The sequence below is a fragment of the Cucurbita pepo genome, chromosome 6, assembly GCF_057944985.1.
Source record: "Cucurbita pepo subsp. pepo isolate OVF chromosome 6, ASM5794498v1, whole genome shotgun sequence".
In the NCBI taxonomy this organism is placed as follows: Eukaryota; Viridiplantae; Streptophyta; class Magnoliopsida; order Cucurbitales; family Cucurbitaceae; genus Cucurbita; species Cucurbita pepo.
Genome location: NC_141803.1, coordinates 4,166,824 through 4,192,133, shown reverse-complemented (window position 1 = coordinate 4,192,133; position 25,310 = coordinate 4,166,824). Strand labels below are relative to the sequence as shown.

General features: G+C 37.0%; 5 protein-coding genes across 5 annotated transcripts; 2 read left to right on the top strand and 3 right to left on the bottom strand.

Moving 5' to 3' along the window:
- Positions 1 to 491: 491 nt before the first annotated feature.
- Positions 492 to 1,195, bottom strand: LOC111797314 (ethylene-responsive transcription factor 4). The gene has a single exon (XM_023680293.2). It carries the CDS (start codon positions 1,164 to 1,166, stop codon positions 588 to 590), a length of 579 nt encoding a protein of 192 aa, XP_023536061.2. The 5' UTR covers positions 1,167 to 1,195; the 3' UTR covers positions 492 to 587.
- Positions 1,196 to 2,603: 1,408 nt separating this feature from the next.
- LOC111796496 (small ribosomal subunit protein bS20c) lies at positions 2,604 to 5,625 on the bottom strand. The gene is made up of 3 exons (XM_023679135.2): positions 5,383 to 5,625; positions 5,105 to 5,268; positions 2,604 to 2,954 (listed from the first exon to the last, which is right to left on the bottom strand). Exons 1-3 carry the CDS (start codon positions 5,540 to 5,542, stop codon positions 2,724 to 2,726), a joined length of 555 nt encoding a protein of 184 aa, XP_023534903.1. The 5' UTR covers positions 5,543 to 5,625; the 3' UTR covers positions 2,604 to 2,723.
- A 468-nt stretch (positions 5,626 to 6,093) lies between these two features.
- LOC111796754 (mediator-associated protein 2-like) lies at positions 6,094 to 9,840 on the top strand. Its single transcript, XM_023679506.2, has 5 exons — positions 6,094 to 6,264; positions 7,053 to 7,216; positions 7,395 to 7,473; positions 7,662 to 7,745; positions 9,231 to 9,840. The coding sequence occupies exons 2-5, from the start codon at positions 7,073 to 7,075 to the stop codon at positions 9,536 to 9,538; spliced, it is 615 nt and encodes a 204-aa protein (XP_023535274.2). The 5' UTR covers positions 6,094 to 6,264; positions 7,053 to 7,072; the 3' UTR covers positions 9,539 to 9,840.
- A 2,577-nt stretch (positions 9,841 to 12,417) lies between these two features.
- Positions 12,418 to 14,685, bottom strand: LOC111797633 (protein CUP-SHAPED COTYLEDON 2-like). Its single transcript, XM_023680693.2, has 3 exons — positions 14,355 to 14,685; positions 13,976 to 14,259; positions 12,418 to 13,185 (listed from the first exon to the last, which is right to left on the bottom strand). The coding sequence occupies exons 1-3, from the start codon at positions 14,566 to 14,568 to the stop codon at positions 12,586 to 12,588; spliced, it is 1,098 nt and encodes a 365-aa protein (XP_023536461.2). The 5' UTR covers positions 14,569 to 14,685; the 3' UTR covers positions 12,418 to 12,585.
- Positions 14,686 to 20,343: 5,658 nt separating this feature from the next.
- Positions 20,344 to 24,839, top strand: LOC111796853 (D-amino-acid transaminase, chloroplastic). Its single transcript, XM_023679641.2, has 7 exons — positions 20,344 to 20,496; positions 20,679 to 20,898; positions 22,354 to 22,408; positions 22,520 to 22,578; positions 23,479 to 23,651; positions 23,725 to 24,398; positions 24,477 to 24,839. The coding sequence occupies exons 3-7, from the start codon at positions 22,372 to 22,374 to the stop codon at positions 24,572 to 24,574; spliced, it is 1,041 nt and encodes a 346-aa protein (XP_023535409.1). The 5' UTR covers positions 20,344 to 20,496; positions 20,679 to 20,898; positions 22,354 to 22,371; the 3' UTR covers positions 24,575 to 24,839.
- Positions 24,840 to 25,310: the final 471 nt, after the last annotated feature.

Here is a 25,310-nt window from a genome sequence, read left to right as displayed (position 1 = left end):
TGGACATAAATGATTGGCCGGCATTTCCGGATCCAAACCAACTAAAAACTGCCACGTAGAGAAACGGGTTACACGCCACGCGTATTACGGGTCCTACCGACGAGGGCACCGCTTATCGACACGTCGACACATCATAAGATAGGAATGTTCATTATTCATCTTTTTTTGCTTTTTGATTAAAATAAATAAATTTAAAAGATTCGCACCCATTTTTTTTTTCTAATAATTTTAATTTATTATGTTATGGTTCTATTTTAGGTTAATTTAGTGGAAGATATATTAATTTAATGGAAGATCATGAGTTTATATGTGAGGTTTTATCAATCTCAAAACAAAGTCATGAGAACTTAGGTTCAAAATGGACAATATCGTATCATTATGAACGAGTCGTGATTCCTAATTCTTAACATTTTAATCATTTTATCTCTAATAAATAGATGATTTATATTAATTTTTTCATCCATATATCGACAATATTGTTAAAAACTTCACAAAAAAAAAAAAATATATATATATTAATACTTTTTTTTAACCTTTTTAATTTTTTAATTTTCATTAGAAAATTAGATCAAAATGAAAACGTATCCTCAAACAACTTCCACAGCCGGAAGATTCAGGTCAAAATCTAACGGCCGAGATTTTCTCGTCCTGTCGAAATCGACAACGGATGACGAATCGGAATCGCTTCTTGATCCGCCGGCACCGGTAACTATCCGGCGAAAGTCGCTGTTCTTCTCCACCTGGGCAAACGCGTCGAAGAAGAAAATTGGGCGGGAAATAGTCGGCGCGTGGACGTGAGTGAGAGCAGGATCCGACGGCGCCGGTGATGGGGAAGAGGACTCGACGGTGCTACTCTGGCTGGGACTACTACAAGCGGATTTACGGAAGTTATTGTTGTTGTCGACGGTTAAGAAACCGTTCGGAACGGGGAAGTTGGTTTTGGCATCGGCGCCTCTAAATTCACGCGCCGCAGTGTCATAAGCACGCGCCGCCTCCTCCGCCGTGTTGAATGTACCTAGCCAAACCCTGGTTTTTTTCCGAGGGTCCCGGATTTCCGCGGCGTAGCGGCCCCACGGCCTCTTTCTAACGCCCCTGTACCTGATCTCTTTGGAATTGGACGCCACAGCGGCGGAGGCGGTGGAAGTGGACTGGTCGCCGGCAGCCATTTTAAGGATCTGTTTGGTAGTGAATTTGAGGGGAAGAGGAGGGTTTATATAGGGGGGGGGGGAATATGAATAATTTAGGAGCGTGTAAATCACGCACCGCGCACGTGACTCGTGCAGCCATTGGAAAAAGGAAAGAAATTGAAAGGAAGCTGAGCTGATGACTACATTCAAAGCTCAGTCAACGAGGCTTTTGACCGCTTTCCCTTTCCCCAGCCGCCGCGCCGTTTCCTTCATACTAGTGGGCCCCATCGGGCGCGTCAAACGACGAGGGAATTGGTCACGTGGCGATACGTAAATAAAGGGACGGTGGGAGTGAGTGGGGCACGTGGATGGCACCGGCAACCGGATGCTGACGGCAGATTGTGATCGAGACCGGAGAAAACCGACAGGATTGGGTCGGGAGTGGTGGAAACCGAACCTGTACATTCGGATGCTGCCACGTCAACTCTACTTTCTCCCACTTACTTCACAATTATGCTACGAACATTCTATAAATTTCTTTTATTTTATCCTTTTTTTTGGGAATTTTAATTTTCTTCTTCTTAAAGAAAAATTAATAGAAAAATACTTTTTAATTTTATAAGTTTAAATAATATTTTGAAACTAATATTTTGAAACTTTCAAATACATTTAAAAAATCCTTTAAAACTGAAAAAAGCCTCATAAATTTTTAAAATAGTTTAAAAAAAATAAGTTTTTAAAAGTTCTATTAATAATAACCTTTCAATTTTTTTAACACTTAAAAAAATTATATTTAAATATTTAAAAATAAAATAAAATAATTTTACTAAAAAAATACTCATTTAAATATTTATAAAATATTTATAAACTTTTGAAAGTTAAAAGTTTTTAGATATTTTGAGAGTTGTTGATAGAAGATTTTTGTTCATATATGACGAAAAAAAAGTTTTTTTTTTGTATAAAGGTGAAAGCGGTTAATAATATTCTAAAAATTTTATAAGTATTTTTAAAACAAAGTACTAACTATTAGATGAACAAAAGGCCTCAAGCCAATGAGAGCTTCTGCAGGGCAATATCATACCATTGTGAAGAGTCGTGTTCATCTAATATGGTATCAGAGTCATGCTTTAAACTTAATCATGTCAATAAAATCCTCGAATGTCGAACAAAAGTATTGTGAGCCTTGATTAAAGAGAGGCGTACTTTGTTTAAGGGGAGGCATATAGAGAATACAATCTCTATTAATTTGAGGCCTTTTGAGAAAGCCCAAAGCAAATGCAGAGAGTTTATGCTCAAAGTGGAAAATATCATGCTATTATAGAGAGTAATGAAATGTATATTTTAATTTTTTTTAAAAAAGTTAGAGGGATTAATTCTTTTTTAAAAAATTTAAGGTATTTTGAAATACTGTTAATAAATTTTCATATCTAAAACTAAGCTGAAAGTATTTTTTTTTTTTTAGACATTTTTGGCAGATGAAAAAGGAGTGAAACCTCAACTGTAGACATAGAAGAAGGAAGGTTCGAACTAAATACAAAAATAGAAGAAGAGTTCCTCAGCCCCATTAACATTAAGACAAAAGGGTAGGGTAGGGCATTACGCAGCTGCTGGCGAAGCTGGGGTGTACCAGCCATGGTGGATTTCTACAGCTTTCTTTCTTCTGGCGAGCCGAGATTTTCGACGTGCTGCGGTGTTTCGGTGCAATGTTCCCACTTTCACGGCTTTGTCGATCACTGAGAATGCTTCTGCAATGAGCTTCTCAATTGGAAGGACTTCCTCTGATTGTGGTTCAGGTTTCTTCTTCAGATCATCTAAAGCTTCCATAACCTGGAAATGTATGAGACAGAGGTTATTAGTATGCTCATAAGTTCTGTAGAGAAACAGAAAATCTTTTCTAGTTCTTCACAGTGTCTACCGATATGAAGAGTATGATTTAGTTCTGTTCTTTAGCAGTATGATTTAGTTCTGTTCTTTAGCAGATGGAGGTCATAGAAAAGAAACCACAACCCATTGCATCAGAAAGCAGCGTCTCTTTAGAGATTCAGTAAACAAAAAAAAAAAAAAACAAAAAAACAAAAAAACAAAAAAAGAGCAGTTTTACTAGTTCGAAGCATAACGAGGAAAGCCAATCTTTTCTTCTGCTTCAACAAGAGAAGGACGAAGTCTTAATTATAAATGGAAAACACCCTCCATCCCCCCCTCCTACTGCCTCTCTTGACACCAAGAAGGGAAAAAAATGATAATAAGGTATAATAGTTTGGAGAAATTTCAAGCTGAATATCTATCAGTTCTCTAGATCAAATGCTGGCATCATATCTCTATGCACATTCCTTGTTGTCCAAATTTCCCAGAAGAAAACTCTAAAGCATTAAGCCAAAAAGCTTATGTTTCCTTGGAAGTTTGACCAAACCAAACTTAGTGAGAGACCCACGTCGGTTGGACAGGGGAACGAAGCATTCTTTATAAAAGCCATGGAGACCTCTCCCTAGCAGACGCATTTTAAAACTTTGAGGAGAAGTACAGAAGGGAAAGCCCAAAAACGACAATATCTACTAGCGATGGGCTTGGGTTGTTACAAATGGTACCAGAGCCAAACACCATACAATGTGTCAATGAGGATGCTGAGCCTCGAAAGGAGTGGACACTTGGTAGTATGCCAACGACGATGCTGAGCCCGAAGGGAGGTGGATTGTGAGATCCTACACCGATTGGAGAGGGGAATGAAGTATTTTTTATAAAGGGTATGAAAACCTCTCTCTAGCAGATATGTTTTAAAACTTTGAGAGCAAGCTCGGAAGGGAAAATCCAAAAAAGAGGATAATATTTGCTAGTGGCGGGCTTGGACTGTTACATTTAGAGGCAACTAAACTGAGAAAAAAGTCCTCTAAGTCCTTGGTCACACAAGATTCTACAGCTTAGGATTACCTCTAAGATCCACAAGATCGCACAAAGGCCACTCATTATTAGAACAGGAAAAGATGTTACCCATATTGCATAACAAATCCAGAGAACAGTTGATACTCACAACTAAAGATTTTAATAAATCTACAGCTAAGCCAAAGGCCCATTCAAACACCTTAATGGTCTTGAATAAGTCCAAGACTTCTAGAGTTATAAACTGGAAAAAGGGAAATTCTGAAGGAGATTAGTTAAAATTCAGTCACAACCAACAAGAAAACTGCCTAAAAAACATACCACTAGACAATCAGAAAGGATTGTGCTGAAGCAATCTTTCACTGGACAACAAAGTTCGATCAACTCTACCATTAACTAGACGTTTCTTTTTAGTCCTATTAACAATTGTCCATCAAGTCTGGTTGCTTGATAGTTTCAAACTAACCGATATATATCAAAAGTCGAAGTAAATAACACTGAAGATCCAATCATTTTGGTCACTTTAATGACAAATAGCACTGAAGATCCAATCATTTAAATCTTGATTACAAGCTCTCTGAAACAAAACATAAGTTCTCCTGTGGTAACCGTTGTAATCTTCGTGTTTATAATCATTTCTGAAACAATAAGAACTCTACTGATCAGATTTTCACATCAAGCCCAGCCAACAAGCTACCATTGACCTTATCAAACAAAATAAGAACATATATACAATATAACTAATTGTCCACTGGTACTGAATATAAAATTGTAAGCATCTACCTTCCAACTCTTAATTATACAAATTTCATCCAGTCCTCCTTTCAGGGGCAGTCAGACGCAGATGATCATTTCAGAAATTCACTCATATCCTAAGGAGAATCACCCAGAAATTCAACTTTTCAATGCCAAATATAAGTTTCTAGGCAAGGAGAGAAGCTGTTAGAACTTGAGCTGCTAGGTTTCAGTTCAATAGCCATTCTAATATAATACTCTCAAGATAAAACGAATTCAGAAGCACATCATTATAAGAGATTTCAATATATTCCAACAGGATTCAATAACGAAAATCCAAAGCATATAAACCAGCCAAATTTAGGTACCTTCTTCATTCTGGTTTTGATTTCAGACTTCCGAGCTTTATTATAAACGCGTCTTTTCTCAGCCTGCCGAGCCCTTTTTGCAGCAGAATCAGCCTTCTTAGGAGCCGCCTCGCAGACCACGGAGTAGCGAAATGGCCTCTGAGCTTTACTAATCGACAGGCACCCTATACGAAAATGGACAAAAGTAAGTCGAGCAATTCAATACTTCCTTCAAAAAGAATTCACCGTTTTTCCATAAAAGCAAAAAAAAAAAAAAAATGAAATCCATAAGAAATCACCATTGGAGAAGGCGGAAACTGAAACGTTGGAGGAGAAACTGAGAGATCTGAGGGTCGAAGAAGACGGGGAAAGGGGCATAGAAGAGGAAGAAGCATTAAGGGAGAGATTTCTGAACTTAGAAGGAAGAGAGAAGCAACTAATAACTGCAGTTGCCGCCATTTCTGAGCGGGGAACTCTGAGAAGGAAAAGCTCCAGAGGTTGAAGAAGAACGGTGGTGGTTCTTTTCTTTTACACCTCAGAGTTTCGCAGTATCGGCTTATCCGCTGCTGTACTCGGGCTGTTTGGATTCGAGTTTTGTATATTCCTATCCGGCTTCCGTTTCAGTTCCCATCCCGCATAAGAGCACCAGTTTATGAATGAATTAAAAAACAAATATAAATTTATAGTTAATTTAAAAATATATATTTTTACTTGCTGAAAATTAATATTTAATTTTATTATAAGAAATTACATTATTTAATAAAAGTTTTTTGAATTAAGTTTTTTTTTTTTAATACAAATTAAATATCATTTAAAAAATAATAAAATAAATATCTTACTAGTTTATTATTAATTTGATCTAAAATAAAATAAAGCTCAAAATAGCAAAATAATATTATTATTTTAATTTTTAAGTATAAATTACATTATAACATTTTTTTATTTTTAACTTAAAAATATATTTAAGAAAATAATGGAATAAAATAAAAGCCCTAAACACTACCCTTTCATATTCCTATCACTCTCACGTGTTCCACTTCTTCTTCCCGCCAGCTTCACCTGCGTCCTTGCAGATCAGTGTCGCCGCCGCTTCTCTCCGGTTCAGGGCTGCCGCTGCCGTATTTCTCCCTCTCGTGCCGCCGGTGACTCCCTTCTACCGGTTTGTACTGGTTTTCTTATTGGTATTGTTACTCTTTCTTTCTCCATCTGTCTTGTTTCTCACTTGCACAATGAAATAAACGTAATGGTCACGAAAAGAAGATCAGGTATGCCGCAAATTGGGGCATTTCGAATTTCCGTGTGCTGCTCTCTGCCCTTTGATTCATTGCATGTCTTTCAATTTAGGCTCTGATCATCTATGTTCTGAAATTGACTTGTTTCTGGTCTGTCAAATCTTAGAAGGCACCACACACCCGCCATGAATTTGTCTAGAACCGATCGAAGTAATCTATCGGATACCAATTTTCCCGAAAGAAAAAAGTCAGAGATATTTGAATTGTATAGTTTTGCATGATTTGAAACTTGCACCTCCATGGTTGGTTGTTTCTGGCTTCTTATTGCGAAGCGCACACCATTGCTCAATGGGTTAGCTCATATAGAATAGATAGTTAAATGTATATGTTTCTTGTCAGCATGACTGTCTCACTCTGTTGAAAAATGCATTTGTTTTTCGGTTTCTACAGGCTAGAGGTAAGGTTACCCTCTCCTCTGATCGTTTTCTTTGGTTGTTTTGTTACTACCCATCTTGATTTTTAGTTGAATTTCAAACAGAGTAAAAGAATTGCGCTAGTTTGTTTTGTTTTTCATGTGGGATTTAAGCTTGTATTGCAAACATTTGAAGGAAGTAGTTTGCATATGAATTGTTTGACAAAATGCCCGAATTTTCAATTGGTTATGTTTGTTCTTTTGTATCTATTTGCTCATTCCGTTATTTGATATCCAAGTGTTCTTCTTCTATTTGTTGGCGTAGGGACTTAATTTGTTGCGAGTATGAGCAACGAGGTTGATGCTTGTAAAAGTGTAGAACGCTACAAACCTCCACCAGAGTTTGAGGAAGACAAAAGGGAATTTCTTACTGATATGTCTTTGTCTAACTGTGCAGAGCTTTGGCTTATTCAATGGCCTGCTAACCAAGTAAGATCTCATAAACTAATCTAGGAAAACAGTATAGCTACCTGCAATTTTGGAGAAATTAAAATGAAGAACAGCCCATAAACATATTTTTTTTCGAGATGGAAGTTTTTTGCAGCCATTGTAAATACTCTTTTAACTTCCAGAGGGGTTTACTCTTTTTCTTCAATGGGTCTTGTAGGCCCCGGATTTTGATGGGCAAGAGCTTTCTCTTCAACTTCATCCAGATGGACATTTGGGCAGCTTTAATGGATCATCTGGTAATATTCTCTTGACATCCATTTTTCTTGGTATGTTGAATTAATCTATCATCAGATTTTCAAAGAACAGTTGGTGCATGAATATACTTGAACTATTTTGTTTGAATGTGAATTATAACCATTCTATTTTATTCATTTTCATTTTCTTTTTACTATAATTTCAATTTATTCTTTGTTTCCATCATTAGGAAAGTCATATGATGTGGTCAGCTGTGTGGCTCAAGAACCTGAGGCTTCTGTCTTTCTACCATCTTCATCAGACAGCAAATTAGGTAAATGTCCCTCTTTCTGTTGCAGTATATATATATCTTCATTTTGAATCTGTTTTACTTCACATGTTAGTGTCATCAGTCCCTTCATTGCAGTTACTCTCTTGTTTCTTTTTGTCATATCTGGCTTGTACTTTATCTGTACCAGTCCTGCTCTACGAGCTCCTATATTTTAGATTAGGAGATGGTAGATTTTTTTAGATAAGAAATGATATAGGATCAAAAAAAAAAAAAAAAAAAAAAAAAAAGAAGAAGAAGAAAGAAAGAAGAACAGCCTAGGGGCCTCCCCTCCTAAAAAAAATTATAAGAAAGCTTTCCAGTTATTCACAATTGTGAGTATAACTCCACAAAGAGGAAGCTAACTGTACATTCCTAAAAGAACTCAAAAGAAGAAGACTTATCTTCGAAGACTCTCTGGTTTCTTTCCAGCCAAAGATGCCATTATAACGCCCGAGCCCCACGTTTCCACAAAATTTGAGCATGTTTGGACCATTGACAAATTGAAAGAACTTCCACCAGCCAATTATCTATAGACTTTGGCAAACAGTTAATAAAATCAAAGATATCCATCAGAAAAAACAAGCCACTACTTGCGATTAGATAATGAAGAAACAAATTGAATAAGGTCTCGTTCGACTTGAGACATAAGCAGCAAGCGGAGGGCGAGAGGGTCCCAATTACTGAATTTTCTCTGAGTATTGAAACCTCTGTGGGTCATCAAACAGAGAAAAAGTTGAACCTTCTTAGGACACTTGAATTTCCATATAGCAGTAATCAACTAAGATTATATTTCTGCGGTTGTCAGTTGGATTTGGTAGAGAACTTTCCTCTCGCCTCAATAGACCACTGAACTCTATCTTTATCTTCACCCAGCCGCACCATATCAATCATATCAATCGGCTCAATCCAGCTTTCCCAATCAAAAAGGCTATTCTAAGGCCAAGGTCCCAGTCATTGGCTTTCGAGCTCCAGCAATCAGCTATAGCGCCTTCTTTTTTCATGGAAATACCAAAAAATGCAGGAAAAATCCTACGAAGAAGATTGTCATCCAACCAACTATTATTCCAGATACTGATTCGGTACCTCTATTAGCTTTAAAATGTAAGACTTGAAAAAAGCTGCTGTTTTTTGCAATATCAAACCACCAACGCTTTTCTTTGGCAGTACCCCCTTCGATTCAAAGCCTTCTTGCCGTCGTTTTTCCAAGATTAAGAGATGGTAGTTTAATTTCACTTTCAATACAAATGGCGTTAATGCCTAGACTTCTAGCTTCTCCTCCATCCCTAGTGATTCTGAATCTGCATGTTCTAACGTCTGTAGTTTAATTTATGAGTCAGCCATAATATGCAAACATGCTGCATTCAACTTTCTGTCGTGTCTAAATTTGTTGGAATGCAGACAAACAAAGTAGGTACTTTATGCATCTCATTTCAAGATCTACCTAATAAAAGTTGTTTTATTTTTTGTTACATTCTTTGACCCTTGAAGTTCGAAAGATTATCCGGCGGATATCACTCGTGCATTACCCTAAACCCGAAGAACTCGAAAAGGCCACCCCTTTAAAGTCAGTGTATAAGAAATCATCTGGAATTTCATTGAGTCGTCAAACTACCACATCCAGAGGCCCAAACTCGAGCAGCCGAAGAACAAGCTCTACACGAAGTAGCAAACCAAGAAGTTCAGTATCTGAATTTGAGGAACCATCAAAGCCTTTAAGTGTTAAACAGAAACCAGAACCGACCGAGTCCAGAGATCATTCGCCAAAGGATTCATCGAAAAGAAAACGTACACATTAGCCTAACCATTCGCCAAAGAAACGAACGAGGTATCTTCACACTGGTAGTTTTCATTGGTTTTTGACAGTTTACTAAAGTTTGTCTATACTCTTATCTTCTGTTCTTTTCTCTGATCTGATATGCAATTAATTGTATCGAATTCTTGATTTTGAATTCATAGTAAATAATCATTAGTTCTTCCATGTAAATTAATGGTTTTGCTTTGTGGGAATCCAAACACAAATTGGATTCCTTTTGTTATTCTTTTCCTGGAAAAGCACCAATTGCTCATCAATGTCTGAGTTGATATTAGATTTCATGTACTGAAAGTTTGCATTGAAATGGAGAGGACATGGTGTCCTTATGCAAAGGGACATTAAACCATCTGATAGCACATACACAGTCTATTTCATAGTATTATTTGGGGTAGAGAGAGAGAGAGAGAGAGAGAGAGAAGCACATGTGAGGTGGGGTGGGATGTCCTCCAAGTTTAAGGACAATAGCCTTTTTGTGGGGGTGGCTAAAAGCCTACCAACACGTCAACCTAATACAATACCCATTTGATTTAGCTTCTCATTCTGACCTAATTCAACTGCCCAATTAAATGGTCTCTCTCTATTATTGTACTCCTGGGAATTCAAAACACAAAATGCAAATATATTTGCGAATATTAATTAGGTTTAGGTTTAAAGTGTAGTCGAGGTGATTTGTCAACTCGAGAATAACTCAACTGATTAATACATTTTGTTCTTTGTTAGCAAGGTCCAGGTTTAAACGTCGGAAGTACTTGTCAACTCAAGTAAATTCTAGCGGAATAAGTTATATTCCCTTCATTCGGAAGTCTTCCTTCTCATATTTTGATCGACTGCTTTACGAGTAATCTTCCACACCCTTTCCTTTTCGTATGTGGAGGTAGATACATGACATGATTTCTAATACTATTCACATAAATTTACATGATATTTAGTATGTAAAAAATAATTGTATATGTTATTTGAATGAGTTATGAAATAATTAATAATAATAATCTTAATCTTTTGTATAGTTATATATAATATTAAGTATGTGGGCGTACTTTTTATACATAAAATGTCCGTTGCAGAGAAAAATGTAATTTAAACCCAGTTAACCTTTCAAACTGGCGAACTGAACCATTTAAAGGAAAAGAACGCAAAAGCAATTCTTATAGTAGCAACAACAAAACAGGAGCAGCCGAAATTGCGAAAACGGGATTGTGGGAGAGCAATACAAGCGTCGTGCTACTAGGCGAAACGGTGATGTTCTTCTAACCTATTTATCATGACCCGTATCCGTTACATTCCTAAAAGGTTTTTTTTTCTTTTTTTTTTTTAAAAAAAAGACCCATAAATGATGGAAACAAAAAGGTATATCCATGGAAAACACAAAGATTGCACATTTATTACTGAAAAAGAAAATGAAAAAAAGGTGAAGATTATTATAATAAATGATGATGAGGAAGACGACAGAAAACCAGACAGGTAGCTTTCTATAATCTCACAAAAGCTTCCTCCTTGCTTCCTATAACTATGGATTTCCCCTTCCAAACCCTAAAACATTATTATTATTATTATTATCATTGATTAGAACATGTCTGAAAAATCACCCCCACAAATATTTACACATGATATATCATCATGAACAGTCACCATCATGTTTTGATTCTCACAACCCACTTGGATTTTTCACCATTTCTTCAACAAAATCAAACAATCATTCGTCTTGTTATTCTTCGATCTCGGTTCGTTGGTAAGTTTGATCTAGATTCATCGTTCTGTTGTTCTTTGATCCCAGTTCGTTCCTAAGTTTGATCTAGGTTCATCATATCATGTTGTTTTTCGATCTCGATTCGTTTGTAAGTTTGATCTAGATTCATTATATCATGTTGTTGTTTTTTTATCTCGGTTCGTTTGTAAGTTTGATCTAGATTCATCATCATTTTTTCAATCTCGGTTCGTTCGTAAGTTTGATCTAAATTCATCATCATCTTGTTCTTCAATCCCAGTTCGTTTCTAAGTTTGATCTAGGTTCATCCTATCATGTTGTTTTTCGATCTCGGTTCGTTCGTAAGTTTGATCTAGATTCATTATATCATGTTGTTTTTTTTTTATCTCGGTTCGTTCATAAGTTTGATCTAGATTCATCATCATGTTGTTCTTCAATCTCGGTTCGTTCGTAAGTTTGATTTAAATTCATCATCATCTTGTTCTTCGATCTCAATTCGTTCCTAAGTTTGATCTAGATTCATCAAATCATGTTGTTCTTCGATCTTGGTTTGTTCATAAGTTTGATCTAGATTCATCATCATGTTGTTCTTCATCTCGGCTCGTTTGTAAGTTTGATCTAGATTCATCATCATGTCATTCTTCAATCTCGGTTTGTTCGTAAACTTGATCCAAATTCATCATCATCTTATTCTTCGATCCCAGTTTGTTCCTAAGTTTCATCTAGATTCATCATATCTGTTGTTTTTCGATCTTGGTTCATTCGTAAGTTTGATCTTGATTCATCGTATCATGTTGTTCTTCGATCTCGGTTCGTCCGTAAGTTTGAATCTCGATTCATCATCATGTTATTATTCAATCTCGGTTCAATTGTAAGTTTGATCTAGATTAATCATGTTATTCTAAGATCTCGTAAGTTTGATATAGATTCTATCATGTTGTTTTCAATCTCAATTCCTTCGTAAGTTTAATCTAGATTCATCATGTTGTTCTTCAATCTTGACTCATTCGTAAATTTAATCTAGATCCATCATGTTGTTCTTCGATCGAGGATCGTTAATAAGTTTGATCCAGATTCATCATGTAGTTTTTCAATCTCGATTTGTTCGTAAGTTTGATCTTCGGTTGCCTAAGTAATAAGTAGGGTTTCAATTATATATATATGATAGCTGCAAAATTACTTGGAATTTGTTTAAGAAAAAGATATTAAATTCATTTAAAATACATAGAAATTAAAACAAGATAATACATTCATACATCATTTAAGGTAGACTTTTGGAAACTAAAAAGTCAACGCAGCTAGCTACTTCTGATGAACTGAGAAATTCAGTAGGACCACATGCAGTCAAGTTCAGTGGAGTTCATGGATCTGGGTTCGTCGGAGACACCCCAATTTCCGGCGGAATTACAGGCGACGACGTCAGCTGACGAGGACATGTTGCCATGGTGGAGCGGCGGTGGTGGTGGAGAAGGAAGATTGACCGGCGAATAGAAGAACGGAAGTTGGAGATTCTCCTGCAAGCTCCGAAGACTTGGGAACGCCGACAGACCCATGTTCCGGTGGAAGCGGGGAGATGGGTCAACGGCGGCGAGAAGTGGAGGGGGAGTGGCAAAATCGTAACTTGGGATGTTAAAGCTACCGCCGGCGGTGGTGGAGAAACAGGACACGTGCTCTCTTGGGCTGTTATACGAGCAGCTATCACGGTCAGTTATGTTCCCGGAAAGAGCCGTGGCGGCCACCGGAGCAGAGTATAAAGACGAATCTAGCAGCGGCGGGAGAGACACAGACGACGGAGAGCTTGGTTCTGGGTATACACTCGCCGTACCGGGAATAAACCTCGGTTTCCTCGAACCCCCGCCGCCGTCAACTCCGCCACCAACTCCGGTGCCACTCTTTTGAAACACCCTCGAAATCACCCATTCATCCTGAATTACATTCATACATAACATATAGTTAAAAATCCAAGCTTTTAATAAATTGAAATAAATTCAATAATGATTTAAATAATTAATGTCACATTCAAATCATATGTTCATAATTTATTGAAAAACACACCAATAAAACCCTAATTTCATGAGGGTTAACAAAATGAGTGCAAATTAAAGCATCGTGCCTAAAAACCTCTACTTAACAGACACGTTTTAAGAATTCAAAGATAACCCTGAAAAGAAAAGGACAAAAAAGACAATATCTAGTAGTAGTGGACTTGAACGGTTTCAAATGGAGTAAGAGCTAGACACTAGTCCATGTACCAGCCCGTAAGCTGAGCCCCGAAAGCGAGTGGACACCTAGAAACCTCTACTTAACAGACATGTTTTAAGAATTCAAAGATAACCCTGAAAAGAAAAGCACAAAAAAGACAATAGCTAATAGTAATGGACTTGAACCATTACAAATGGAGTAAAAGCTAGACACTAGTCCATGTACCAGCAAGTAAGCTGAGCCCCAAAAGTGGGTGGACACGTGTAAGTGTCCCAGCAAAGACGTTAAGATCCCACGTCAATTGGAGGAGAAAACAACCGGACCCATAAAGGGTAGACTGTGAAATTACACACCGGTTGGGGAGTAGAATGAAACATTCTTAACAAGAGTGGAAACCTCTCCCTAAGATGCCCGTTTTAAAATCCGAGGACAATATTTACTAGCGGTGTACTCGGGCCGTTACAAAATTGGGAACTAGGGTACGATCGATCAAGAAGAAGAAAAGGGAAGAACCTTGGAGTTAGTGGAGAGATAATGGTAAGCAAATTTGCCTTCAAGGCGATATTCATGCATAACCCAGTTACTCTTTTCACCCTTGGGAGCTCTTCCTCTGTAAAACACCAACGTCTTCTTCATCCCCACCAACGAACACGTTTTGACACTAAAAATTTCCCTGTCTTTTCCGGTGGCTTTCCAGTACCCAGCCTCCGTCGCCCTGTTGGTCCGGAGACCGGTCGGATACTTCCGGTCTCTAAGGCTAAAGAAATACCACTCCTTCTCTCCCATTTTCGCTTTCTCTGATTAATTACGTAAAATCCTCCATTAATTAACGATTATAGACAACAAAATCAAATGGGGTTTGTTTAAATTAAGAGATAATGAAGCTAATTACCCGGAAGCTCCCATGGCTCGCACTTGTTGAGGTCGACCTCTGCAATGGCTCTGCCACTGAAGCTACTGTCGAGGACTTTCTTGAGGAGGTAGTAGGTGATGAGTTCCTCGTCGGTGGGGTGGAAGCGGAAGCCGGGGGGGAGGTGGTGGGGGTGGGGGTGGTCGACGGCGGCGGCGGCGGCGGAGTCGTAGCGAGAGAATGAAGAAACGTCCATGTTGGTGGAGGAAAAACAGAGGAAACAGGGGAGAGGTCGGAAAAGGAAGGGAAACCCAGAAGAGAAAGCTCAAAACCCAGGTGGAAAATCCATGGAAGGGAGGGAATGGGGGATAAAAAGGGGAGGAAAAGGGGGGTTTCTCTCTCTACTGTAGAGAGAGAAAGTGATGTGGATGTGTATGCGTGAGGGAGGGAGTGGGGTTCTGATCTGAGTATGCGTGCGTGCGTGAGGAAGTGTGCAGGTATTCCTATGTCAGTGAAGAAAATCAAGTGAAAGGGAACTTTTAAATTTTATTTATTTATTTATTTTGTTTCTTCGACCCTTTTGTGGTTGGTTTTGGAGGTTTTTGGTTTCACTGTTTTAAAAAATTATCCTCTTTCGTAATTATTTGTTTATTTGTTTTCTACTAATTTTTAATATTATACTTTTTTTTTTTTTTTGAGTCAGTGACTAGTGTTGGAGGATGAAAATCTCACAATCTGCTAATTAAGGGAATGATCATGAGTTTATAAATGAGGAATACTAACTCCATTGGTATGAGCCATTTTCGGGAAGCTTAAAACATAACCATGAGAACTTAAACTCGGATAATATCATGTCAGTGTGGAGAGTCATCAAACATGTCATGAAACATTTCTTATAATAGTATGAAAACCTCTCTAAATGCGTTTTAAAACCTTAGAAGGAATCCCTTGGAGTGAATGCCCAATGAGGACATATTAGAGCTAGTCACGAAGCAGTGTGTTAGTGAATACGCTAGGCCTTTGAAGGGGGATGGATTGTGAGATCTCACATCGTTTATAGACGAAAATGCCCCACATTCGACCACCAAGCAAGGTGGATTATGAGATCCCACATTGATTGCAAGCTGACAACAAACAAAATCTACTAGCAGTTGTGTTGACTTTTTCTAATAAAAGAAATATTAATTGTCTAATAGAGTTGAATTTTTTTGTATCCAACCCAGTTGAAAAAAAATCTAATCGACCAAATTTTTAATTCGTTAGATTATCAGGTCATATAATTACTTATTGTCAAAACACATGTTGGATTGTGCACTAGTTAGTTTGTTTCTGGTGACATTGACCACAGGACGATGTGGAAAGTCAACCTACCATACATAATAAGTCAATTAGTGCAGAACGTAATAGAAATACTGTGGTTGTTGAAGATATTTAGTAATAAATTATAGTTTAACATATATATTATATTTCATATTTTATTATAAGTCAAATATTATCTTTCTATTTATTGTTATTTCCATTTATTATTATTTTCATATCCTTATAATTTATTTGATTATAAATAAGATAACTTTCACATCATTTAGGTGTGATGGATTAATCAAACGTTCTTAGTCGTAACTTACCGAGTAAGCATATAATCGTCAGCTACATTATTCTCGACTCTAATAATTTATCCAATGAATTGTTTTTTTTTTAATTATATTTTTCAGATAAAAAAAAAAAAAAAAAAAAAAGTTTTTGTTTCCTTCCGTGGGAGATAGAGAGAGAAAAAAAGAAGAGGTTCATTTTCAGCATTGTATCAATAAAGCTGTTTTCAAATCTCTTATTGTCAGCACAGTGAAAGCATTTAAGAAATTAAAACATTTTTCCTTTTTATTTAATTATTTATTTATTTTCTCTAATGTTCTCTCTTTTTGTTTCTTTCTTTAAACGAGCTACGTTATATCGATATTGCGTCATAGTCTATATATTGGAGGTTGAATTATGCACCCACTATCTAAAACGTATGTCGTAAATGGTTTAATATGGACACGTATGAGACGTCCAGATGAGATGATCGACACATGGGTCATTTCCCAACGAATATGTCCAAACAAGTCGAGATGGTCAATGTGTCTCGTGACATGCAACGACATCACAATGCATGGATCATGTTGTTGGAAATTAAGATGATAATAAGATACGACGTTATTGTATTACATACAATATTTAGTTGGGCTTTAATAATTTATATTTATTTTTTATAAATAATAAAAAATTACAAAATAGCTTTGCACATTTTCATCATTGTATTGCCTGACCACTCTACAACTTTTGCCTTTTTCTCTCTCCTCTCTCTTACTCATCAAAATGCATGTGTTTTTTTTTACTCTATTTATATATATAATTAAAAAAAATTATATTTATATTTCAAATATTAAATTATAAATTCAGTACCTAAAATATCAAATATAACAAATTCTTCTATTAAAATAAAATAGATGAATTATTTGTTGGAAGATGAAAGTCTCACATCCGCTAATTTAAGGAATAATTATGGGTTTATAAGCGAGGAACTAACTCCATTGGCATGAGGTATTTTGGGGAAACCCAAAGTAAAGCCATGAGAGCTTCAGCTCAAAGTGGACAATATCATATCATTGTGGAGAGTCGTGTTCGTCTAACATGGTATCAGAGTCATGTCCTAAACTTAGAAACTTAGTCGTGCCAATAGATTAGTAAATCCTTAAATATCGAATAAAGGACTCGAAAAGAATTTATATATATATAAAAGAATAATAATGAAAATAGGATTTGGGCATCATTTTCAATTGTCATAGCAAAAATAGGAACCTCTGTGGGCTTAACAGAACACCATCATTATCCAAAATATTCCATTTATTCCAACCTTTCCCTTTCACCTCCACTCTCATTTTTTATTTATTTATTTTTCTAACTATTAATTATTTTAATTTTATTTTTTAAATGTAGGTTGACTCTATCTTTCTTCACTTCTTTATTTATTTAATTCTTAAGTTAGGAAAAATAATAATTATTATTTTTGCTAAACTCTAATAATTTATTTAATTACGTACGTGTAAATTACTTGTCTGTCGGTAGAGGAAATGACCTACTATTACTTTTATTTGTAATAATTATGTATTTGTATGTGTGCGTGAAGATTATACCGTGTCAACTACTTATGGGTAACAATAGAAGTTGACCAATTTTGAAAATTTATCGATCACATGATTTTTTAATATTTATAGTGTGATTATATGCATATATATATATATATGAGATCTCATATCGATTAAAGAGAGAAACGAAACATTTCCTATAAGGGTGTGGAAACCTCTCTCTATTAGACACATTTTAAAATCTTGAGGGGAAGCCTAAGGCGGACAATATCTGCTAGCGGTGAGTCAGATTGTGAGATCTCATATTAGTTGGAGAGGGGAATGAAACATATCTTATAGTGTGGAAATCACTCTAAGCATCTTAAAACTGTGAGGCTGACAAGAATACATAATGGGTCAAAATAGGTCAAAATAGACAATATCCAAACAAATTCTTTAAAGGTAAAAAAGTAAAAGTTGAGGGAAGAGGTAAAAAGGGTAAGAATTTGGTTTGTATTTGATTTGGAATAGGTAAGAAAACAAAAGGAATAATATGATTAAATGATTAAAAGTGGATATTAGAAAATAAATTATATATTTTTTTTAAAAAAATGCATTCATCAATCCCATCCGTCCGTTCAATCCATCACCATCAAAAGAAGTTGGAGAGATTGATGCAATAGGATTTTGACACATCATGCTCGGATTTTGAGACCACACACACCCTAACAGCCTTTACATCAAATCATCCCTCCCCTCTCTCTCTCTCTCTCTCTCTCTCTCTCTTATTTATTACACCTCATTTCCATTTTATTTAATTAAATAATTTACCCAAACAGGTAAAAAAATTCTCCCCTGTTTTACCCCCCTTAACCCATCCCATTTTTTAAATTTAATTTTGAGTTGTAAAATTATAAATTATGAGAATTATCAGATAATTAATAAATCCGAAAATTCTAACTGGACCGGGTCGAACCGAACCCGGTTGAGGGTATATGGAGTTGACTTTGGTAAACGAGAAATGCGCGTGTTAAATATTATATAAATTAAGAAAATTGTATTTTTGGGAGGATAAAAAACGGCGCGTGGATCGAGAGATTAGCATGGGATTGCGGAAAGCGCGTGACGACAAGGTGAAGTCACCCGCGCCGCCCTCGGGTTTACAGCGGCAGAGAGTTGAGAGAGAGTGGTCAGTTTTTTATTCAGGCGAAAAAGCATTGGGCCTTTCTCCTGAATTTTCCGCAGCCCAAGGCCCAATCCATTTCCTTCTTCCATCCTTTTCCATCTTTTCTAACTCTCTCGACTAGGATTGCTTCTAAGAAACCAAAGATCTCGTAACGCAAAATCTTTAAAGGGAATCGAAATGTCGAACAATACTTCAATGCATATCTCGATAGACGATGCAAAACTTCGATGACTGTGAATGATATCTAAAGTGGGTCATGCACCATCGACTCACTGTTCGAATTTATTGTACTAAAAAAATCAATAATGATCTTTAATTTCGAAAAAAACCTTTAATTAATTTATTTATGTGGGTTAAGAAAGAGAAATAGAAATAGAATTTGGAAGATATGTTCTTATTAATATTCATAAGCTTTAATTTAAAATACGAGTCAGCAACTAATACATATAAAAAAAATTTAAACTAATTAAATATTAAAAATAAAATAAAATATACAATAAAGTTTTGAAATTGTATTTTATTTGTATTATTACATATTTTTATAAACTAAAAAAAAAAAAAAAAAAAAAAAATCTTTATTAAATCATGGAACTCTGCTTGGTCACCGTCAGATGACGTGACTGAGCTAGTGGGCCCGAGCAGCGTGTTGTACGAAGAGCTAGGATTCGGTGCGACAGTTGCTAGGTGTACCCGATATATTGTACACCAATTACCAGCGTCCATCAGGATTCAATTATTACATGCCTATTTCCGTGCATTTCGTTTTAGCCTCAGCAATTGAACGCCTGGGCTTTTGCCACGTGGCAATGCACGCACAAACCTAAAATTATTGCAGGGATGAAAATAAAATAAAATAATTTAAAATTAATGGGATAATCAAATAAAAATATTATTTATTTATTTATTATTGTTTTATTTGCGCATTTTAATTCATGTTTTGCAAATATTTTATTTTATAATTTTATTAAAAGTTTATTTTAAAAAATGATATAACTTAGGTGTAAATTTATTTTCTAAATTATTTTTCACTTTCAATCGATTAAATTACCATTAAATATGACTAAATCTGTAATTTAGCCATTAAAAAAAATTAAATTTAAAAGTTTTTTTTTTTCCTTCGAGTTACAATGAGAAGGGTAATCAATTGCACCATGATTAAAGCTTTTTTTTCCCCTTAAAGTTTGTATATATTTAAATAATATGTAATGAATTCACTTGTGTTATTACCAAAATACCCTTATCCCCCACCAACTCTCTATTATATATATATATATATATATATAATTTTGTAAGAAAATATATGATTTCATAAGTGGATGGAAAATTACAAGATAAAAAAAAGTAGTGCAATTACTTGATTACCCTTATGCAAGAGATTTAGTTAAAATACTATAATTGAAATATCTTATTTATTATTTTACTAATTTTGTTTTAAATTAAAATTTTTGTGTAGTGTGCTAACCTTCAATTGGTCAGCAATAAACATGTTTTTATATCCAATTGTTTTTGCTTTTATACCTAATTATTGGAGTGAAAGTGGAAGCAAGATTGATCGTACTCACACACTTACAAACAAAAATTAAACAAAGAGACAAAATTTTACTTGGTTACGAGAAAAAGAAATTTCAGTAGACGGTAGAATTACTATAACCAAAGTGTTTACAAATGTATCTCTCGTACTCTTATCTACAGTGACTTTACATTACTCCACTTATTAATTTTATACGTGAATATTAATCAAAATGGCTATAGAGTGAGCTTCGTTCTCGAGAATGTCGATGAGGACACTGCCAGAAAGCTGATTTCTCTCGCCATTGCCGATCCATCTGCTTATTCTTGTTTTCATACTGCCCGCGCCGCTCAACAGGCGCTTGTTCATTCTTTTCAGTCTGGGAAGGTTCGGTTTCGATTTCGATTTCGATTTCGATTTTCATTTTGATTTTGATTTGGATTTCGATTTCTCCCCTGTTTTTCTTTTCCGTTTTGGTGCATAAATTTCTGGGAACTGTTTCTCGTTTCTTTTCTTTTTCCCAAGAGAAAGAGTATCTATATAATTACTTTTGGTCGATTACCTTTCAGATTGCAGAGACTGCAGAAAAAGCTTGGAATTCTTGTGATTGCTGATGAGGTTTATGGGCGTCTTGGTTTTGGAAGTAAACCCTTTGTGCCGATGGGAGTTTTTGGATCAACAGTTTCTGTTCTAACTCTTGGATCTCTATCAAAGAGATGGGTAGGAGCAGGAGGGCGATTCGGGTGGCTTGTGACTAATGATCCATCAGGCACATTCAGAAAACCCAAGGTTCCCACCATACTTGATTGCTAAATTATCCTCTGGTCTTCATATCTTATGTTTTGTCTGTTTAAACAATGAAAACAATTAATATTCTTAAGCAAAACTCCGAAATATGTTCTCAAATGATTGTAGGACACAATTTATGCTACTGATATCAGTTAATAGTGACTGCCAAATGTACAAAATTATTGAAATGTGGGAAAGAACACTGTGATTGAGGACTGTGGAGATGAATGGAAATGCATCCGAATGTCTAGGGTGTTATGATATCAGCTCTCCACTACTCCCGATCCTTGTGGCCTAACCAAGCTTTCCTGTGGCACATGCGTGTGTCACACTACTACTGGTATCTGTGGCTTAAGCGAGCTGAGCTACCTTATGACACATGCGTGTGTCACACCATTCCTGGTCCCTGCGGCCTTAGCGAACTGAGTTATCCTGTGACACAACCACCCTTGGTCCCTGTGGCCTAAGCGAGCTGAACTACCCTATAGAACATGCGTGTGTCACACTACCACTTGTCCCTTTGGCTTAAGCCAGATGAGCTACCCTGTAGCACATGCGTGTGTCACACCACCCCTGGTCCATGTGACCTAAGCGAGTTGAGCTACCTTATGACACATGCGTGTGTCACACCATCCCTAGTCCATGTGGCCTAAGTGAGTTGAGCTACCTTGTGGCACATGCGTGTGTCACACCACCCCTAGTCCCTATGGCCTAAGCGAGTTACTCTGTGGCACATTAGTGTCACAATGAGGACAAGCGTTTCGAGACGAGTGTCTCGAGCGACTTTATTTAAAATAGATTTTTTAAGGACAATACGGGACGGCACATAAATGAAATAGCATGAGCAGGGAAGGGCGAATGTCTCAATCATTTGATTAAAACCAAAAGTTATAACGATGGGTCGAGGTAAATTATTTCCAATACATTCTTTACCATCACATTCTGGACCAATCTCCTTGTGAGATTCAAAATGGGCTACAGATAATGATCGCACTGAAAGACATGGAGATTCATAGGAAAGGATAATATAGTTTATGTTGACTGCAACTATAATGAATATAATATGGAGCCTTTGACCTATCTGCCGGCCTCTTGTCTGGTCTGAAAATTGTATGTTGGAGTTTAGTCTCTGCCACTGGTGCTGTGTTCTTGTTCTTTCTCCTTCTGCCACGAAGTATTGGCCAAAGGATACACCTTTTTACACTGCCCAAAAGACAAACCGATCAAAATAGAATCGGTCTCTTTCTCTACCCTCCAAATACTTCACGACAAACTTTCGAACAGTGAATCCCAAAAGGATTCTCTTTCTCACCAATATCATTTGAATACGACCCGACATTGAATTATTACAAGAGAAGTGGTTAGTTCTTATGATTCTTTATCGATCTCTACGCCCTTTATATTGGCAAGTTTTCAGTGGTTTCATTCACCCTTTTTGGTGCTTCTGCCCTGCAGGTTCTGTAAATTTCTTCAATGGAGGCCTCCAACTCTCGTTCTAATGAAACTGGAGGTGGGTTTGTTTTTTTTTTTTCGATGTTTTCGATGTTTTCGATGTTGGGTGTTTTCTTGTCTGCCCTTTGTTGTTAATATGATTGTTTCTGCTTGTGTGCTGATGCATTAGCGATTGGAAATGGAAGTGAAACTGACTTGAAGGTTCATGTTTTCTCATCATCATTCGAGGTAAGTTCTCCAAACACCCAATGTCTGATGGATCATTTTTTTTTGTAAGAGTCCACGTCCACGGCTAGTAGATATTGTTCGTTTTAGTCGGTTATGTATCGCCGTTAGTTTCACGGTTTTAAAACGCGTCTACTAGGGAAAGGTTTCCACACCCTTGTAAGGGATGCTCTATTCTCAACCAAAGCGGACAATATCTACTAGCAGTGAGCTTGGATGTTAAAAGTAGTATTAGAGCTAGATACTCGACGGTGTGCCAACAAGGACGTTGGGTCCCCTGACAGCATGGTTTTAAATCATGTCTACTAGGGAGAGGTTTCCACACCCTTGTAAGGGATGCTCTGTTCTCAACCAAAGCGGACAATATCTACTAGCCGTGAGCTTGGATGTTAAAAGTAGTATTAGAGCTAGATACTCGACGGTGTGCCAACAAGGATGTTGGGTCCCCTGATGGCATGGTTTTAAATCGTGTCTACTAGGGAGAGGTTTCCACACCCTTGTAAGGGATGCTCTGTTCTCAGCCAAAGCGGACAATATCTACGGGCCGTGAGCTTGGATGTTAAAAGTAGTATCAGAGTTAGATACTCGACGGTGTGCCAACAAGGACGTTGGGTCCCCTTGGTTGGAGAGGGAAAAACATTCCGTATAAAAGTGTGGAAACCTCTCCCTAATAGACGCGTTTTAAAACCATGGGCTGACAGTATCGGGCTAAAGCGGACACTATCTACCGGTTACATTTTTTCTTCATTTGGCATGGAAAAAGTTTGAGATGGTTATTAGAGGCTATGAGGCACTGAAACAATTGCAAATAGAAATGATCCATTATGGTTTCTTTGAATTTGGCCTCTAAATGACTAAACTTCCATTGCTGTTGAAAATGTTTTTCTCTTCCTTTCAAAACAGTTGCTCGAAAAACTTCATGAGAAATGGAGTTTGAAGAAGAAACCATATCCAGCAATGTATTCCAGCATTTTTGGTGGAATTATTACAGATCCAGCTATGATGATGATTCCGATCGATGATCACATGGTTCATCGAGGCCACGGCGTGTTCGATACAGCCATCATTTTAAATGGGTTGGTACATGAGAAAGTTCATCAAACATGTTGAACTGTTCTAGACTTCATTACTAACTTTGGTTCTTTACAGACATTTGTATGAGTTGGATGCCCACATCGACCGCTTTCTAAGATCGGCTGCAAAAGCGAAGATCTCGCCTCCGTTCCCCCGGTCGGTTCTTCAGAGCATTCTTATCCAATTGACAGCAGTATCAGAGCTCAAGAAAGGCACCTTAAGGTACTGGTTAAGTGCAGGACCTGGAGATTTCCTGCTCACACCCTCTGGACATGGCAATTCTGCATTCTATGCAGTAGCCATAGACGACGACTTCTCTCAATGTAAAGAAGGGGTTAAAGCCATAACATCGACCGTGCCGATAAAGACGCCGCAGTTTGCGACGATGAAGAGTGTGAACTACCTACCAAATGTGCTAACCAAAATGGAAGCTGAAGAGAAAGGAGCATTTGCTTCCATTTGGGTTGATGAAGAAGGATATGTTGCAGAAGGTCCAAATGTGAATGTTGCATTTATAACCAAGGAAAAGGAGCTTATCTTGCCTTGTTTCGATAAGGTTCTCTCGGGCTGCACCGCACTCCGACTTCTAGCTCTAGCTCCGAAGTTGGTCGAGGACGGGAAGCTGAAGAGCGTCGGAACTGCGAACCTTACGGTTGAGGAAGCCAAAGACGCTGCTGAAATGATGTTTGTAGGAAGCACACTTCCTGTACTGCCAATCATCTCATGGGATGATCAACCGATTGGAGATGGTAACATCTTTTTGTTATGATCTTAACTTTTGTTAAAGTGATAATGAATGAAATGTTCTCATTAATCGTTTGTTACAGGACGCGTCGGGGAATTGACGATGGCGCTTTCGGATCTTCTTTGGGACGATATGGTTTCGGGTTCTGAAATAGAGAGAATACCAGTTCCATACACTTGAGGATGTCAAAGGCTGCTGCTGCTGCTCAAGGAATGGTATCAGCTGAAAATGAACAGCCACCTGATTCTTACTGTCATTGTTGTCTCTCTTTTTTCGCCATCACTGCTTTCTCTGAACACGAATAAAAGGAAAATATCTATTCGATCCGTTCGAATAACGATTTTTTTCGGTGTTACTGTGTATATTCATCACGAACTCGATCGTCTTACCTTCCGAAACTTGACATCGACATCAATGGAAAAGGCCAATGTGCATTCATTCTTAAGATGTTTCAATGATTTTGGAAGTGCCTCAAACATTTGTTCTTGTGTTCTTCACAAATATGAACAACAATTAAATTTGAGAAAAGTTTGAAGTACAAAATTCAATGGGTTCTAAGAAAGAGGATCATGCTCGAATGAGCGATTGACCGGTCTTGTTCGAGTGTTGAAAGAACGAACGGGACACTTGGGAGTTTCTTCTCATCTAGCTCCTTGGTAAAGTTGCAAAAAACAAATAGAATTTGCAGTAGTTCAGAACATCACTCTTTCAACACTCGAACTTCAAAAGTTCAAGACTATATCTGGACTAGCTCGGCTCTACTCCTATCAAGGTCTAAATCTTTGGGGTAGAAATGAGCGTGAGTTGCGGAAAAACAAATAGAATTTGCAGTAGTTCAGAAATCTCTTTTTCAACACTCGAACTTCAAAAGTTCAAGACTATATCTGGACTAGCTCGACTCTACTCCTATCAGGAT

Excerpts from the sequence above, each read along its gene's own strand:
- LOC111797314 (XM_023680293.2), bottom strand. The coding sequence starts at position 1,166 with ATGGCTGCCGGCGACCAGTCCACTTCCACCGCCTCCGCCGCTGTGGCG.
- LOC111796496 (XM_023679135.2), bottom strand. The coding sequence starts at position 5,542 with ATGGCGGCAACTGCAGTTATTAGTTGCTTCTCTCTTCCTTCTAAGTTC. Across the intron at positions 5,269-5,382 it reads AGTTTCCGCCTTCTCCAATG|GGTGCCTGTCGATTAGTAAA; the intron begins GTGATTTCTTAT and ends ATTTTCGTATAG. Across the intron at positions 2,955-5,104 it reads TCAAAACCAGAATGAAGAAG|GTTATGGAAGCTTTAGATGA; the intron begins GTACCTAAATTT and ends ATACATTTCCAG.
- LOC111796754 (XM_023679506.2), top strand. The coding sequence starts at position 7,073 with ATGAGCAACGAGGTTGATGCTTGTAAAAGTGTAGAACGCTACAAACCT. Across the intron at positions 7,217-7,394 it reads TTCAATGGCCTGCTAACCAA|GCCCCGGATTTTGATGGGCA; the intron begins GTAAGATCTCAT and ends TGGGTCTTGTAG. Across the intron at positions 7,474-7,661 it reads CAGCTTTAATGGATCATCTG|GAAAGTCATATGATGTGGTC; the intron begins GTAATATTCTCT and ends TTCCATCATTAG.
- LOC111797633 (XM_023680693.2), bottom strand. The coding sequence starts at position 14,568 with ATGGACGTTTCTTCATTCTCTCGCTACGACTCCGCCGCCGCCGCCGCC. Across the intron at positions 14,260-14,354 it reads CGAGCCATGGGAGCTTCCGG|AGAAAGCGAAAATGGGAGAG; the intron begins GTAATTAGCTTC and ends GTAATTAATCAG. Across the intron at positions 13,186-13,975 it reads ATCTCTCCACTAACTCCAAG|GATGAATGGGTGATTTCGAG; the intron begins GTTCTTCCCTTT and ends AATGTAATTCAG.
- LOC111796853 (XM_023679641.2), top strand. The coding sequence starts at position 22,372 with ATGGAGGCCTCCAACTCTCGTTCTAATGAAACTGGAG. Across the intron at positions 23,652-23,724 it reads ACAGCCATCATTTTAAATGG|ACATTTGTATGAGTTGGATG; the intron begins GTTGGTACATGA and ends GGTTCTTTACAG. Across the intron at positions 24,399-24,476 it reads TGATCAACCGATTGGAGATG|GACGCGTCGGGGAATTGACG; the intron begins GTAACATCTTTT and ends CGTTTGTTACAG.